Source organism: Pollachius pollachius, assembly GCF_949987615.1.
Source record: "Pollachius pollachius genome assembly, chromosome: 5".
Taxonomy (NCBI): domain Eukaryota; kingdom Metazoa; phylum Chordata; class Actinopteri; order Gadiformes; family Gadidae; genus Pollachius; species Pollachius pollachius.
In genome coordinates this window covers 9,539,804-9,557,601 of record NC_136938.1, presented here as the reverse complement: position 1 = coordinate 9,557,601, position 17,798 = coordinate 9,539,804, and the positions used below count along the sequence as shown (strand labels likewise).

Here is a 17,798-nt window from a genome sequence, read left to right as displayed (position 1 = left end):
TTATTTTTATAATACATATTTAATATATTTATAATAATAAATACATACTACATACCATAATCATCAAACAGTATATAGCAGTAACCTATAACCGCAAACAAATAACCAAGAGCAAACTTCTAGTCCCAATTTAACCATATCGTTTTCTCTGGCAAAATATTACTCCTCTCCTGACATCATCAGCAGCTGCTACTAATTGTAACATTCTTGTTAAAATCATGCATTAATTTTTTGGTTTACTACACCCCTGTGTCCGTAAGAGTTGGGGTTAGCAAATAACTAACTCATCCGTTTAATCAACTCCATTATCTAATTGGCTTAGCGACCAATATGGGACATTGATCAGTGCTGCTGCCATTAGGCTCTGTACCAAAAGTGTCAAGGTGATCTGCGCGGGAGACGACAGTGGCGGTGCATCACACAGAGGACGTGGGTCGTAAAGGAACCAGTACCATAGTGGTACTGGGTTTCGATACCCAAACCTCAAAGCGAATAACTGTGTGTGCACCCATGCCAAGCAGGGAACCTGTTTGGGTGTGTAAACTTGTTCTGACTGAACTTAGTAACAATGTATGGAAAAGGTGTGAGTGTGTGAGTGAGTGTGTGAGTGAGTGTGTGAGTGAGTGTGTGAGTGAGTGTGTGTGCGTACCTTTAGCAGCCATGTGAGAACAGAATCTCTGTAGGGGACAAACTTGGTTTTGTTCTTTCCTGCTCCTTGTTCAGCCAATGCTGAGATCACCAGGCCTAATGTGGTCAGGGACCTGACACAGACACACAAACGACTCATCAACAGTATATATTAATAATATCCAACTTATCTGCACTGAATACGCGTTTGTGTTGTTTTCACATGTCAGGCTGCCTACTTGTTTATGTTGCTGCCCTCTTTGAGTCGGTCTCCGCCGGCTCCGGTCTTAGCTGCTCTCTCACTGCCAGCCAGATCTACCAAACTCAGCTTGCTCACCTTCTCCCCACTCGTCTGCACAGAGAGAGACAGAGGAAAAGAAAGAGATTGACAGGGAGAGAGAGCCAGATGGAGACAACAGTCTGCGAGTCAGTAACCTGATCATGTACAGTGTTCTGAGGAGGAGTGTTCTGAGGAGGATCTAGTGTCAGCAGGTTAAATGAAGATGGAGGAGAGGAAGGTTGGAGGGAGGGGGATGTGAAATGAGCATGGAGAGGATATCAAAACATAAGCAGGAAGCAAAGGACATCATAGCGACAGGTGGGAGGCCATGACATCCTACACCGTAGGGTGCAGAGGGAGGATGAAAGCTGAGGAGCTAGGCCATGACATCATGAGTACAGGATATAGCGGAAGGCTAGAAGGAGTGGAGCCAGCAGAAAAACTATGACATCACAGAGAGGAGGTAGCAGATCAATTCCTTGAGAGGACAAACCCCTGGTAGCCATGTTAGACAGGCTGTGCTAGGCAATCAGCCCTCTCAGCAACATTCTTACGACATTACCACATAGAGCCAGCCCCAGGCCATTAATGTCCTATGGAGGGAGTTGTACTTGTACTCCTAACCTAAGTGCTTTGTTTATGTATAGATATATGTAGGATCTATGCAAATGCAGATAACGTGTTGGAACTGAGCCAAGTTCGGAAGACCTCTTTGCGATGTCAACATTAGTTACATGCCAGCCCCCTGCCTGGACCAGCCACCAGATGGCACTCAATGTCAGAGATAGCCTGACCTGGATGAACCCGTCCAAGTTCCCCCACCTCCATCAGCACTTTAATGATTCGGACACCGAGTCTGCATACAGAAGGTGGACTCAGCAGACAAGCACCAGAAGCTAGCTCAGACTGCATGAAAATGAAAACTAGAGCTGCTGGATCCAGTGCCCCACTGAAGTCATAATAGCTGGTTTTCCAGCCGGCTGACTAACCAACAGGATGTCAAGGCAGCCACGAAGCAAGTTTATTTTTAAAACATGGCTGAACTGACTGAATGACTTCATGGCTGAATAACCAATGGTTTTGAATGAATATGGAGAACCAGACACAGATCCTTTGACAGTCTTGATATCAACTATATAGAAGTATAAATACACAGATGTAAAAAGTATGACAAGGGGCAGACAAACACTTTAGAAACCGGCACAATAACCAGCCCTGCGTGACGTGACTGACAGTTAGGTAAATTATTAACAGGCCTTTGGCTGGGAGCCTTGGAAACCAGAGTAAAGAGAGAGAGATAGTGTGTGAAACCCAACAGTTCAGGCCGTTCAGGTTGTGTGCGTGCATGTGCATACGTGAAAACCCCAGACTGAAGGTCTGTGCACGCACATGTATATAAAATAATAATGTCAAACATAATTGTGTGTGTGTGTCACCCCAGAAGCAGGTCTTTAAACGTGTGCGCACATGTGTAATAATTATGTTTTGAGTGTTTTGTGAAAGTTGAAGTAAAAACACAACAATACAATAATATTGCAAAACATAATTATGTGTGTGTGTGTGTGTGTGTGTGTGTGTGTGTGTGTGTGTGTGTGTGTGTGTGTGTGTGTGTGTGTGTGTGTGTGTGTGTGTGTGTGTGTGTGTGTGTGTGTGTGTGTTACCCCGGAATGCAGGTCTATCAGCGTGTGCGTGAGAATGATGTTGAAGACGGCGTGGGAGCGACTGCTCTCCTCGTTCATGTTGGTGGCGGCGACCGTCCGAGACTTGTTCCCCTCCGACATCAGAGACTCAATGTCCTGTCGATACAGACATCATCATCACTGCCACAGCCATCGTCATCTTTACTACACACTGCTACTTTCAAACAACATTCAAAACAAAAAATCCTAAAAAAGATGTTGCAATGTATTTGTGTAAACGTATTTGTGTAAACGTGTGTGTATGCAATTGTGTGTACATGTGTGTATGTATTTTTATGTGCATGTATTTGTGCGTCTTATGGATGGAAAGTTTATTCATGTGTGTATGTATTTTTTAGTGCTGTCAGTTTAATGCTTTATTAACGGCGTTAACGCAGACCAATTTTAATGGCGTTCATTTTTTTATCGCCTGTCTAGCAACAACTAGTCGCGTTAGAAAAACTACAACACCATACCGGATCTAGCTACACCGGAAACAAAACAACAAGCACGCCGCACGAACTTGTTGGGGCAAGCAAGGATACAGAGCGGATGAAAAACTCCTTAAAAGTATGTGTTTGTGTTTGTGTGTCACTTTGTTTGAGCCCGCACGAGAGTTCAATGCTGTTACGTCTTTCTGACCAATCGCAGTTCAAGGCCCACCAGGGCTGTACCACTTCGAGACGGGCCGCTCAGTTTCTCCCCTCTAGACAAAATCGACTTGGTTGTGACGTTGACAGTTTGTGGGTGTTGCGTCTGTTGAGTGAGTGAGAGGTTGCCGGCGCACAGCTCAGGCTGCCAGACGGCGCTGCAAGGATCTTTTATAAACGCAATATCGTTATCCCGCAGTAATCAGCCCGACAGCCCCAAAACGTTAACGGCCCACCGGGAATTCTCCCGACTACCACTCCGCCACCGTGTGTGTGTGTGTGTGTGTGTGTGTGTGTGTGTGTGTGTGTGTGTGTGTGTGTGTGTGTGTGTGTGTGTGTGTGTGTGTGTGTGTGTGTGTGTGTGTGTGTGTGTGTGTGTGTGTGTGTTATTCGATAGCCTGGCAATGTGTATAGGCCTACGTACGGTAGGAATATTCATACTGGTTTAAATAATAAATGTTACAGTATTTCCCATCTTTGTGAGCAAGAGTTTTGTTTGAAAGTTCAGTGGTTGAAACAAATAAAAGCCTGGGCTATTGAAGTTTTACGGTAGGCCTACCACTGTCATGCACCTACCCGATGTCAAGTGGACCGGGTTGAATTCACTGTGGGTCTCTTTTCTTACTGTCCTTCTCAACACTCTCTGATCTCACTAAGAGGCTAGCAGCACGAAATCAAGGGATATTTAGAATAGAAAAAAAAATGTGATTAATCGCAAGTTAACTATGACATTAATGCGATTAATAGCGATTAAATATTTTAATCGCTTGACAGCACTAGTATTTTTGTGTACTATGGATGGAAAGTAAAAAATTTAAAAATGCGCAGAAAAATCTTTCAAATAAAGTTTTTGGCGGAATAAGGTTTTGCGCCATAATTAAAAACTTCTCAGTTTCGGATGATGTCTAGTCGCTGTCCTGGCAAGACTCACATTTTCTACCAACACTACACCCCTTTCTTCGCCACTTTGTCACAAATTCTTACCGCCAGTGCTTCAGTATCTTTCTTCACAAACCAACTATTCACACTCCTCCTCCTATATCAAAAGTTCTAATAAGAACCTACTAATAAGAACACTGCTAAGGTTATATACTCCAGTGGAACATGGAGCTTACATGAGTTGGGTTTCCAACGAGAGCTTGAACACCGGCACCGCCATGAAACATAACTTTCAGCACTGCTGGAAATATTGGCGCACATCGCAACACCCTTCCCACTTTAAATTGAAGCTCTGCTGAAACCGAGACTGATCAAGAATGGATCTGAAAGCCACTTCCTCCCTCGACACAGCACTTACTTGAAATTGCAGTTTGCTTTTTAAAGCGTCATCCCAATAAACCAATTGGAAAGAAAAAATGTCTTTGTCACTACAGCCCTATTTTAAATGTAACACGGTGGCGTAGGGCCACAATTACATTGTTCGGGGAGAACCCTATAATTTTTTTATTTCTGTATAGACTCGTGTCTTCCCCTGCTTTAACCAGCAAATACCATACCGACCCAAAAACCCTGCCTCCAAAACCGATATATGAACAGAACGACGAATTTTGCTTCACGTTCCACGCCTAGTGTGTACGTGTGTTATGTGCATTACCTTGTAGCAAGCCACAGCAAGGCGGGAGAGGCCGTCTACGTAAGGTCCAAGAACCTTATGCTCCCGAACCCTTAACGCCTGTCTGCTCCTGGATATCACACACACACACACACACACACACACACACACACACACACACACACACACACACACACCACACACACACACCACACACACACACCACACACACACACACACTTTAACAACTTTTTGGCTTGTTATTCTACCACTAATGGCACTCATTGAACTCCTACTCATCCCCAGAGGAAGGTCTCCCTGCTTCTACCTTCCTTCTCTGGGAAGATTCTTTGATCGTTTTTCCTTGCCCTTAACAGGGGCTAGGGTTAGGGGGTTGTCATAAAATCTAGCCTGTGACACCCTTGAGACTGTAACTGTGATTAAGGGCTATAAAAATACAGTTGACTTGAGTGCAGAATCAGGTGAGTGTGTGGGGGCAGCTGACCGGGGCGCCTCAGCCAAGGACAAGACCTTGAAGGATCTGTGCTCGACTGCACCGGCCTCTCACTGTACATTTACGGCAAGTCAAATGACATAACATCGGCGGCACTAACTATACAAATAAAAACACACAGCAGTCCCTCATACACTCTCAACAATGTGGGGCTATGGGCCTTCATTTATTGAACCATGAGCGGACAACTATTGCTGTTTTCCTATTTGCAATGATGGGAGGACATTTAAGAAAATCCATACTGCAGTGATGGTACTTAGTATCATACAGGGCCTAGTACAGAACAGTGTCTAGCCCACACTCCCCATCAGTTCCTGTTTTGTAAGGATTTGAGGTCACGCCACTGCAGAGAGCTTCATGGTTTCACCGTCCACAGCCGACCCCCATATTGCCCTAAGATAGTCTGCTGTTAATAGACATTTACTGGGGTCAGGGGTCAAGGGGTTGGGGAGGCCAGGGCCAGCCAGTGGCCAGATGCCTCGGTGCAGATTTACTGCTGGCCCGCTGTACATGAACCCTGAAGCCTACAGCTCTTCATTGGTTTTCAACAACAAGAAGTTTCTGATCAATTAGTCCATTAGGCTATATAGGTCAGCAACAACATCTGGAGGTCTGGTCTTGTTTCACTTTTTTTTCTTTTTTTTTTTTAAACAAATTGTAGAATAGTTAAATTGTGAAAGACTCAAGACATTTAGAAAGCAATATCATTTGCGGAAATATGTAAAATCAGAAGGGTTTTATCTCACCATGAATGTCAATAAGTAAACAAAACATGTTTAACCTCCAAAGTTTATACCTCACTGTGTCCAAACTGGAACAAAACCCAGCTAAGTGCTGGGGCCATCTTTACTGGGTCAATATATTTATAGCAGCAGGGCAGTCAGTCGATGCTGATGGATGCGTGAGTGTCTCTCAGTGCTGGAGGGAGGATCGTGCGTACCCTTTGGGGTCCAGCAGGTCTCTGACCCTCTCGTTGTAGATCTCCATGTAGGACACCTCCACTGTGAAGCTCTCCTCCTCCCTCTTCCCCTTCAGGGTGCGGTCGAACAGAGCGCTGCACAGCCGTGGGATCAGCCCCGGGTTCTCCACAGAACCCATCATGGTGTACGACTTACCAGAACCTGGACCGCACACACACACACACACGCACACAGTTACAACCATCAATACATGTCTGTTTGACTAAGAGGACGGTCAGTGCCTGTCTGTCTGGAGGAGGGTCAGTACCTGTCTGACTAGAGGAGGGTCAGTATCTGTCTGTCTGACTCAGGACAGTCAGTACCTGTCCGTCTGACTAGGAGGATGGTTAGTACCTGTCTGTCTGACTAGAGGACAGTAGGTACCTGTCGGGTCTGACTAGGAGGACAGTCAGTACCTGTCTGTCTTACTAGAGGAGGGTCATTACCTGTGTGACTGCTTGGTTAGTACCTTCCTGTCCAACTAAAGAAAGGTGAGTAACTGTAACTGACTAGGGGAGGGTTGGTAGCTGTCTTACTAGAGCAAGGTCAGTCCCTGGCTGTCTGACTAGATTAGGATTAGTACCTGTCTGTCCATATGCAAAGATGCAAGCGTTGTAGCCCAGGAAAGCGTTGTGGAGGAGACTCTCTCCAAGGCACTGAAACACCACCTCCTGGCCTAGGGCGCACACGCACACGCACACACACACACACACACACACACACACACACACAGTTAGACTTCAAATACAATATTGTTATTTCAGTTTTTTAACCTCAACATTCACAAAACAATGATGAACCATTCTTAGTAAATAAATCATTAATAAATACAACAATAACTGCTTGGAAATTGACTCACCTGCAAATTTGTCTGTGTCTGTTTCGTCCATGGACCAGAAACAGTAGTCATAGGCAAAGACCTGAAAGACCCAATAAAAACACACCAATCATATAACTACACAGACAGACAGGCCAACAGACACAGACAGAGAAACCAGACTGACAGGAGGTTACCTTGGATTGGTTCCTGATGATGTGGAAGAAGATGTCAGCCAGCCCACGGGGCATATGGAAGAGAGAGGGAGAAGGTTAGCAAGGCTGAGTGACATTTAGAAACCAGCAGCCAGGCACACAGGACATTAAGCAAGAGAAAGGCGTGCCATATGTGCCTTCATTTATCGCTCGCATAGACACACACACATACTGGGACGCAAAAACACGAGGAAGACGAATGGATAAACATATTTATTAAAATAAATACACAAATGAGGAGGGATCTGTGAGAGAGACCAGTGGAGAGATTGAGAGATACAGAGAGAGGGAAAGAGATGTAGAGATTTGCGCATCACAGATGGTAGTGGTTCATCAAGCTGATGGTTCAAATACTGAGAGACGACAGTGAGTTTTGTGTGTGGGGCAGATCCACTCCCAGGCTGCAGGCTCCGCTGTCTTTACACATCACTCTAACACTTACTGGACAGGCTCATTCTATATGTGTGTGTGAGAGAGAGCGAGAGAGAGAGAGAGCATGCTACAGCCAAAATGTAGGTCAGCACACAGAGACACACACCCATGCTGAAAAAATATAAATCAGGAAACATAAATCTCCGGCTGACAAAAATACATGGTATGGCAATCAGTGCTACTTGAGCCACCATCATGGTGAGCTAGTGGGTGAAGGAATTCACCATCACGTCCCTCAGCTGGGCAAGCAATATATCAGGGATATTATGGTATGGAGTTAGGATTTCCTGGTCCATTGTCCTCCACCTCTAGCCAAGGGTGGGGGACAGGAAGTTACACGTCAGGCAGGCTGAGTCACCAGGAAACAGCCTGCAGTTTTTACTCCCCATGGCCCCGCAGACAGGCAGCTCATAAGTACACACACACAGACACACACCATCACATGATCCAGGCGAGCATACGCCCGGACCCGCATGGGTCAGCGTGCACGGGCACACACGCACACCAGCCACACATATGCACAAAACGAAGCATGCTAATCCTCCACAAAAAAAGAAAACGAGTGCTTTGGCTGCTCCGTGCTCTCACGCTGTCTCGGAACAATCTGAGGAATGCTCCAGCTGGGCCTGGCTGGTATCTTAGCAACACCTACAGTCAGCGCTGTACTCTCTGGGACAAGGGGGACACCACTATCAAGAGTACAGGACAAATGGGGACACCGCTTTCATAGTACAGGAAAAGGGGGGCCACTGGTTTCACAGCACAGGACAAAAATGGCCACTGGTTTCACAGCACAGGCAGTGTAGAGACACGAGTGTCATTACACCGAGCTGGAGGTGGCGCTGGCCATCTCATCAGGGCGCCACCTCCACAGCCTGCCAGACAAGCAATCCACTGATGCACAGCCTAATGTGTTATGGAATCACAGTGTTTACACCTCACATATTTGTGGCAGAGGGGATGAACGAGTCTTCCCCAGGGCAGGGAGACCTACAACCGTCCGAAGGGTCCCGTTCCCTAATCCCCCCCACAGACACCTTCCCCGTGTGGCTCTTCCTTTCAACGTCGGCCCCTCTCGCCATCCTTCCTCTTCCTCGCTCTCCCCCGTTCTCTTTTCTCTACCTTTCACTCACGCACACAGAAACAAACATACTACGTGTCCAAACACGGTAACAACACAATGGGATGAGGTTTCTGGAATCAAAGACACAGCACTTCTTACAAAACGCCAACACCATCCCCATTCCTACACACACACCCATTTTCCTGAGGCCAGATTCACATTCTTTATAAAACCGCAGAAATCAGTCAGGAAGACAAACAAAGAGGTGCACCATGGTTTATGTTCACACTCGTGTCTGGCCTGCTTGAATAATCCACCGCCGGTTGGGCCCATGTGGACTAATTGATTCAGGTAGAGATTGAAAACAAAGCGTATAAAAGTACCCTGGCAGCAGTCTGTAAGTAGCAAGGCTATTTCCAGAGATAGGATGGTTATTTATGCCCCAACGAGGAGCGCCGCTAAAGCAGAATGGAAAACAGACCTCTAGCTTTTCATTTGTTTTACGCTGCATTCCTCTACGTTCTGCACGACCATCATCCCTGGGGTGTCTCCCACCTCCCTCACAAAGCCCATCTTACAACACCTCGGGGGGGGTGAAGAGAATGCGGGGTCTTGGACGTACATCGCACTGACAGCTGCCACAAAGAGTTCAGAGGCTGCGGGTATGAGGGGGAATCCCTGCCTCGCTTTGCACCGCCAACAGTGTGTGTATGATGGCCGCAATGCCCAGGCCATGTATATGATGACCACAATGCCCAGGGCAACTATATGAAGACCACAACGCCAAGGACACATGTATGATGGGCCAAACGCCCAGGGGATGTGTATGACAAAGAAAAAAAAGACAGAAGACGGGAGAAGGAGAGCAGAGAGCACTTGTGGTTACCCTGACCTCTGAACCCATTCTGTGTTCTGAATGCCCCTCTGCTCCGTTCTGATCAACATCATTTAAAAAATATCTTCACGCATGGGGGATCTCCCCTCCCTCGCTTTCCCCCGGGCCTATACCGTCCGTGATATTGGACAGGATTGGCTAGTTTGTTCAGGCTGAAGGGAGGGAATGTGAACTTGAGACAGAACCAGTATATTAAAACCATAGAGCTGCTACAGGGTCAACAGCTACAGTATGGCTTCTAAGGTTACACAGTATGAAGGATGTGTGATGGACTAAGGGAGATATTGTGGCGGTGATAATACATGATGCATAACAAACGTGATATGGGCCGGGTTAGCATGTTTTTTGTAAGGCCCTTGTTCGACGTGTTTTGATTGGCAGAAGGGCACAATTTCAAATGTAACATAAACGTCCCCATGGAATACAACTTATTCAAATGTAAATTATTAACATCTTACAACATTACATTAGGAAAACATGTTGGTCTTGTGTTTATATTATCATTGATACTTTCAGATAAGTTGGCTAGTGAAATAACAAACAGTTTTTCAGCCTTGTGACAAGAGGTGATTAATGTTCTTGTATGGAGGAAACGCTGCATTGGCTTGTGGCAGCGTTTTGGCAGATGCATGCTGCAGTACATGGACTGGTGCATGGGGCAGCATCATCACTTACACATCTAAAATAAGCACAGATTCAGAATGCTATTTTATTCCAGATGGAAATTGACTCAATTGCTCCCTTATGTGCCTCACATCACCACTGTATTTCCAATTTGTTCAACACATGATTACATCCAAGCACCTTCAAATGATACTAATAAATCCATGTGGAAGAAAATGCAGCCAATAAAATCCTCTTCCCATCTTAATATACTGTTTGACTTGGAAATAGGGCACATGAATGCCGTTCTGGTATAGTTCTAAGGTAAAGAGAGGGTATCATTTAACAACAGGTTATGCAATGACAGCTGCAGTCTACAAGGAGTTCATATTTAGTTTGGAAGTCAAGTCTTTATACAGCTGGCCTATTCCATATCAAAGAGAACAAGAGAAATTGAATAGCGGAATGGTCGGACAGCAAAACTACAACACAAAAACTAAAATCTAGGCCCATTTGTTCCGCACTCTTTAAATCTCTCTCTTTCACCAACACAAATCAGTCAAAGACAGTGCTATAACATGCTATAAATACTATCGTCTTGGAAACAGAGTTGGACCCGTATGCGCCTGGCCTTGCTTGTGAACAGAGAGGAAGAGTTATTATGAAGTGCAGGAAGGTTTGTTGAATGTGTCAACAGTTCAGCCACTCAAATGCAAACATAGCCCCAGGTCACTGTTCAAACCAGTCACCAGGCTTATCAGACACATGACATCATCGCTTTACCCACAATACTCCATAACTAGAGGTGCTGGGAACCGGCGCGCGCACACACACAGTGAATCATTCATTCTGTTCACAACAGCTGATTTACCACAGGTCACTGCATGATTCATTAGCATTCAACAGCGACACCAATTCATAGTAGCAACAGGTGTGCATTTTTGACAGGAGTGTGTTGTGTTGATACACTATTTGAGAGGGATGCTATTCAATTCACCTTTTCCCTGCCTACCAAATTTAACCAGCGATCAGTATACGGGTTTTATTTTTATAATGCAAAACGTCTTTATAAAAACAATGGTTATAGTATTTGAATGGTTATGATGGTTTCTAGTCAAATATTTAATATTTGACTAGAAACCAAATATTAAGTGCAGGTTTAGCAATAACCATAACAAATGGTTATACCTGAACATTAGCGTTCTAAGAGCGATAGACATATGAACTTCCCTGATTCCCTGTTTTCCAATACTGATCCAAAACTTAACTCACATCATATCCACCGAATTTCTACAAAAAAGTTTCTACAGTGTTAGCATTGCTAAAATTATAATGGTTAAGGATAGCCAGTAACTTAAAACAAGCAATTTTAATTTCTCCCACAGTTGCATCCACCAATGACTACAACGTGAGAGGTCGCGTGACTAAATGAGTACAATCTGCAGGCTGTACATATTTGGCAGGAAATCCCATGCCTTGATCCTGCCCTGGCGCTGTAAGCTGTGATGGTAGCAGGCGGTTGCCTAATCTGTGCCCAGTGACCCCTGGGTAACGCAGTCAGCCCTTAGATTCTGGGTCCACAGCAGGGCCAACTCTTTCTAGCCTCTCTGGCCAGCCACAACCTTGGAACACATGTATTGACATAAGCTTATTAACTGACTTGACACACCTTTGCTACCACCGGCTTTTAAAATACTTTCTAAAGTAAATAGGACTGTTAACATTTGTTTTGTTCTTGGATGCTATGAAAGAAAGGACGCACTGAATTATCGGCGCATTATAAGATGACTTTAACAGATGGATGTGGCAGATTTTTATCTGCTGTGTCACATCAATTTAGAATATTTTATTCTAAATATTTGAACCTTCAAGGTTAACATCAAAGGTTGATTTTCAAAATGTATGATAGAATGCGCTCATTTAAAGATAGTGTGATGAAGGGCTGAAAGCCTTTAAAACAGTTCAGAACATCTTTTATAAAAAGGAAGATTTCCGTTTCCCTGGCAATATATAAAAAAGGGGGAATAAATATAAAAGACAAAATAAACTTTCAGCAATCAATAAAAAAAACCTTGGCATTGACTATCGGCCAAATTGTTATTTCAACCCTCGGTATAGCCCAGAAATAACCATCAATGCATCCCTAAAGGAGCCGGCTATTGAACTCCCCTGATGGGATAACTACAGCATGTTGCTCTGCATCAACTAGCTCCTCAGCAGCAGGGGGCGGGCACAACGTCTGCTCGTATTGCATGTGTAGGCTGTTTAAGGTTCTCTGCTAAACACATTATTTATGTGGTCCATTCCCTCTCCCCCCTCCCTCCCAGTGAATGGCGTCTCAGGCCATTTCATTAAAGATGTCAGAGGACATCAAGATGCAGGCAAATAAAAACCTTCCAGCTCAGTCTATTCCCACAGGCCAGGCCATGCCAGCTAGAAGATTAACCATTTATTCCACAAGGACGACATTGGTAACCATTTGTTCATGCTGCATCTCGATTATATTCTACTATATACGGTGGGTTCAGAACTTCCATTGATTGACGGATATGGAGGCTTTCTCAGAGGTATTGTAAGTCATTACCTACAGATTGCTTTGGGAGATAAAGAAAGCAGTGAGCCATGGCTGATGTCTATCTGTATCTAGGGTGTTATTAGCTCACCCACCATTATCCGAGACATCCCATTTGGATGGTAAAATACAGCAGGGCTTTGGCAGAAGTATTTAAAAAAGAGGATGCTGTGAGACATTATCCTCCACAAGGGAAGTTCGGGAGGATGGAGAGACAGTGAGATGGAGAGCGAGCGGACATGGCCCGGCCTGGGCAGGCTGGGTACCCCAGCTCAGGGTCTCCGTGTGAAGGTGTCTGCAGACGGCAGCTCTGCTCTCCTGCTGCTGCTTTGTCCAGAGGCGACGGGCGGCGCACAGACACAGACACTGGTAATGGCCTCCTCTTGTTTGGACCTCCCATAAATGTCAACCAGCAAACTTTATGGCCAACAGATGCTGGGATCCCTCCGTACCCACCAACATCCACCGGCTCCACCCCTTTTACATCCTTCGCTCACTGCTTGTCTCACCAGCCTCTTTTCTACCGGGGGCTCACCGAGGGTGACCCGGAGCTGACCTTTCACTGTGTTACCGGGGGGAGCGAAGGGTGAAGGAAGAGGGAGCAGAAGGAGCAAAACAAACAGCACACTGACTGCAGGAAGAGGAGCCAGCTGACGGGATGGCCTTCAGTGTTCCATTGACTAGGGTAGCTTATTGTCTTCCACTGCCAGTCTCTCGCACCCTCCCTCTCCCTGTCTCTCCCTCTTCCTCTCCCCAGTCCCCTGGGGTCTCTGCTATGTTATGTTTTCCTGAATGTAAGCCCAAAGACAGCTGGCAGCCATTCCTCTGGAGCGTGATCCTGACACACCAGTGGAATTCTGGGGATGACAGTCCACAGGACTTCCACCAATGACAACTCGTGTAACATAAGCTTGCAGATGGCACCAAGCTGTCAATAACAGCTATGCGAGTTTCGCATTCACCCTTGCATTCACCCGCACCATGCAGAAGGACTGTGATTATCACACAGACAGGCAAGCAGACAGACCTGGAGTCTCCCTTCCCCAGGTTGGATCCGGAAGGATTAAGGATCGTCTGGTTCTTCTCCATCTCCACAACACATTTTGTGTTCAGTTCCCGTTCTGTGGGAAAAACAAAATGATTATTGTCATTAATCATCAATCAAATATACAACCTTCTGCTCACATGTGCACTTTTTGATCGTTCTCCTTGCATGGCATTATTTAAAGTCAACTAGCTGAACAGATACTGACTACCACACGTTTTTTACTGAGAATAGCTGATTGTATGAGCCTGCTGCATGTTGTTAGGGCGTGGCCATATCACCGCCACACCAAACACTCTGGGTCAAGAGGTTCATGGTCAGAAACAAGCCAGTACTCGGGAGGACTGCTAACGATTAAACGCCTTGCTCAATGACACACGAGCAACCTGTACGTTTATAGGCTGACCTGCAAGGACATGAAGTAACGTTCACAAAGAAACGAGTACAAGGAAGATACTGGCCGTCTCTGGATTTGTTAACTTCCTCTGTCTCGCTAATGCTTAGCTAAGCAGTTTCGGGAGAAAGTGATATGCTCTGCTGAATAAACGAGGACAACTCTGCAAACTTTTTGAATATGTTTTTCGACAACAATGAATGTGTACAATATTGATCTTATGATATTGATGGCATCCGCGTGCTGACAGACTACTGCTCAGCAGGAGAAAGTCACTTTTGGGTGATGACTCTTCACACACATTTCCATATTCTCCAATAACAGTAGATCTAATAATTGAAAAATGACATTATGGTTTAACCCTTTAACCCACATCAGTACATGGACGACTGCACTTTCAATCGAAATGCCAAAGAACAGGTCTCCGGTATTTACATACGGCCCAATGAACCAAACTCATTTGATTTGGAAAGGATTTCTAAACAAAAACAATGTCCACATTCAAAACAAGTGAAGCACTGAGAAAGCACTACCGTCTTTACTGACCATGGAACAGGCCAACGTTACCAGGAAATGTCAGATTAATGGGAGAAGAACTAGTATTTCTGCCACAGGTGCTGTGGCCAACATGTGGCAGTATGGAATTTGCGTATTATTTGCATTGGGTGTTATTTTACAGGATGAGCAAAACGTGAGTTGGTGGAGACACATGTTGAATGGCAGGTTGTAACAGCAATCAATGTTAGCCACAATCTGCACGTAAGATAGCACATGCCTAAGAACACTGTCGGTGAGGGACGCGTGGGTCAAAGGTTAACAGAGCTGAGCCCCCCACACACACCCTTCTCAAGGTGACACACTGATGTTCTGAGATGGGCTTGATAATAATCAGGACAACATCAGATCAGACCAAGAGGGACAGAGGCTAATCGGCTGACAGGGGAGACAGAAAGAGAGACATAGAGAACGAGAGAGAGTGAGAGAGGGAGGGGACCTCTCTGTATTCTGCGCTGTTTGTATCCAACCTTTCAGACGGTAGTTGCTGTTATGGAGAGAGGAAAGTTTGACGTTAACTGTAACTATAGCCGTGAGTCTCACTCCCTCTCCATAAACACAGCTCTCTCTTTCCACAGTCGGGCACTCTCTCGTCCACTGCCTCCCTGGGTGTCTTGGCTCTGCCACAATAGCCATGACCTCAGCCAGGAAACGGAACCCGAAGCTACTGCCGCCACACCGAGTCGCTGTGTTCCTCGAAGCTCTGCTGACCCTCACAGCCATGGAAACACCAAGCGTTATGCAACATTAGAAAACACTCGGTCAAGCTCACCCCTTTTCCTGGCTTTATCCCACTGAACGTCCACAGAGCACCCAATCATCAGAAAGCACACTTTAATGATAAAACTACTAAATAAAGCAGACTTAGATTGTACACTGCAAGACAGCATGTTGGTTATAAAGACATGTCCCAGTTCGGTGCAGAGGTTTTCCCTCATACAGGGGAGGGTGACAGCAGCCCTCAGGTTGACAGCAGGTACTGTCCTCTTTATCCTAATCATGGCAAGGTATTTGTGTTGGAAAAACTGCAATGTACACATGAGTCAATGCTGAATCTACTACATATCTGTTGGAGCTGATCACAGAGGGTTTCTACTATCGGTTGCTCCAGTGACTCCCCTCTGGGCTAGCTCCGTGAAATGCTGAAATGTATGGATACATAATGTATAAGTGTGCATGTGTAGTCACGTGGTCGTGTCGGTAGCTAGGTCGTCCGTTCCGCATCAGTAACGGCAGCGTTACCGAGCACATGGTCTCCCACGGCAGAATCCTACTTGGCTAGGACCCCAAAAATGCCATCGCCGCTTCCCTGCACACGGAGCTGGAAATATGCATCCTAATTGACAAGCGAGCACTAGGGCGAGGAATCGTAATTCATTAGTCTGGCACCGTTTCGGCACTACGGCTATGCATTGTATATTAGGCTTCCCGGATTATGAGTCTACAAATACTTGTTATTCCACGTGTCAGTTATCAGCAACTGTTCTACGAATCGATCCCCACAAGATATTAGAAACATCTGTAAAAGACGAGTATTGATAGAATTATGCAACCCTCCTTTGTTTGATGTCATCTCCCTAACGCACATAATAACGGTGGCCGGCGCAATAGGTAGACGCAAATGAGTCATGCGCTTAATTTCTTTCCTGTCAAACAAAAGGGGGGATTGTCTATTCATGTTGAACGTGAGTAATATCATAGCAGGGAACCCGTCGTCGGCTTCGCATGTATGACACATGGCCTTGAATGGTGCCCTCTGGCCGACAACTAAAACCCGATGTCATCACGGGGGAAAAGGTTGAACGCTGCACATTGGACATATATGGCAGATTAAGTGCCTTATTAACACATTACAGAGGCTTAACGTAGTAGTAATCAAACATAATCCACTCACCCCTCCTGTTAAAGGGACGGACCCGCACCGCCACCTTAACGTTGGCGACGTCCAGGCTGTTCTCACCCATGGTGTCTGCTGTCAAAACAGACAGGGTTCCAAGAAACTGACGGAGGTCGGCAACCTTTCAATAATCACCTCTCCGAGACGAAGGAAAACATTAAAAAAAACATGCAAGTCGTGCTAGCCGGACACCCCAGCTAGCTACGAGGGCTGCTCCATAGACACGACATCTCCCATCCCAAAACAATAGGTCGTCGACAGACTGCTCAGAGGGTGGAGGACGCACACGGACGCATAATATCCTCTACTGTCTTCACATCGCCAGGGCTAGACCAGTATCCGATGGTCCAGGGAGCTGAAAGAGAGACCGAGAGAGATTAGCTGGGTACCAAAACAGCTGTGGGTTCATTAAAACCCAGCCCCGAGTTGCTCGCTAGCTAGCTTCTAGGAGGAACTAGTGTAGGGCCGGTGGGGAAAAGGGAAAGTAACATTAGCGATGGAAGACACGCGTATGCATACTGAACTCCACCTCACGTATCGAGACAGAGCTCAAACTTTGTGAAACCTACCGCGATAGATCCATCCCCGGAGAGACACGGTTTCCCCCTGGCAGATAATAAGCGGGTTGAGGCTATGAAGCAGCCCTGACGTGATCCCCCAACCCTTTCACGATGGAACTTCCGAATGGCATTTTGCATCGACCTCCCTCTGCGAGATGCATGAGAACCGCCGTTGTCCGCGCGCTACATTTTCCGGATTCCTTGGTGATTGCAAAATAAAAGTCGATATAAGTTTATATTCACATTTTGTTTTTATTCACACAATGATATATGTTTCTATAATCCCCCATTCCCAGCGGTATATATACACTATAAAACCTTAATTTGCACTTTTTCTGTAATTTGCCGCTGATACACCGGAATATCCCTTTCACTTTAATTTTATAATCCAAATGAGCGCATGTATTTATAATACAGCACATACATTTTGTCATGTATAGAGAATATTGTTTCTAAAATATGCAAAAACTGCGTGATCCTTTCTGCCAA

At 45.6% G+C, this 17,798-nt stretch overlaps 1 protein-coding gene across 4 annotated transcripts in view; it reads right to left on the bottom strand.

Annotated features, from left to right (window-relative positions):
- Positions 1–17,451, bottom strand: part of LOC307075989 (kinesin-like protein KIF13B) — a 38,932-nt gene extending 21,481 nt beyond the window's left edge. For all 4 annotated transcript variants that reach the window (XM_079736789.1, XM_079736791.1, XM_079736790.1 and 1 more), the window contains exons 1-11: positions 17,319–17,451; positions 16,747–17,104; positions 13,886–13,979; positions 7,276–7,288; positions 7,121–7,181; positions 6,845–6,937; positions 6,243–6,423; positions 4,831–4,918; positions 2,569–2,703; positions 867–979; positions 650–761 (exon numbers count right to left, since the gene is read on the bottom strand). In XM_079736789.1, coding sequence (XP_079592915.1) covers positions 650–761; positions 867–979; positions 2,569–2,703; positions 4,831–4,918; positions 6,243–6,423; positions 6,845–6,937; positions 7,121–7,181; positions 7,276–7,288; positions 13,886–13,979; positions 16,747–16,816 — 960 coding nt within the window. In that variant the 5' untranslated portion in view covers positions 16,817–17,104; positions 17,319–17,451. The remainder of the gene's footprint in view (positions 1–649; positions 762–866; positions 980–2,568; positions 2,704–4,830; positions 4,919–6,242; positions 6,424–6,844; positions 6,938–7,120; positions 7,182–7,275; positions 7,289–13,885; positions 13,980–16,746; positions 17,105–17,318) is intronic.
- Positions 17,452–17,798: the final 347 nt, after the last annotated feature.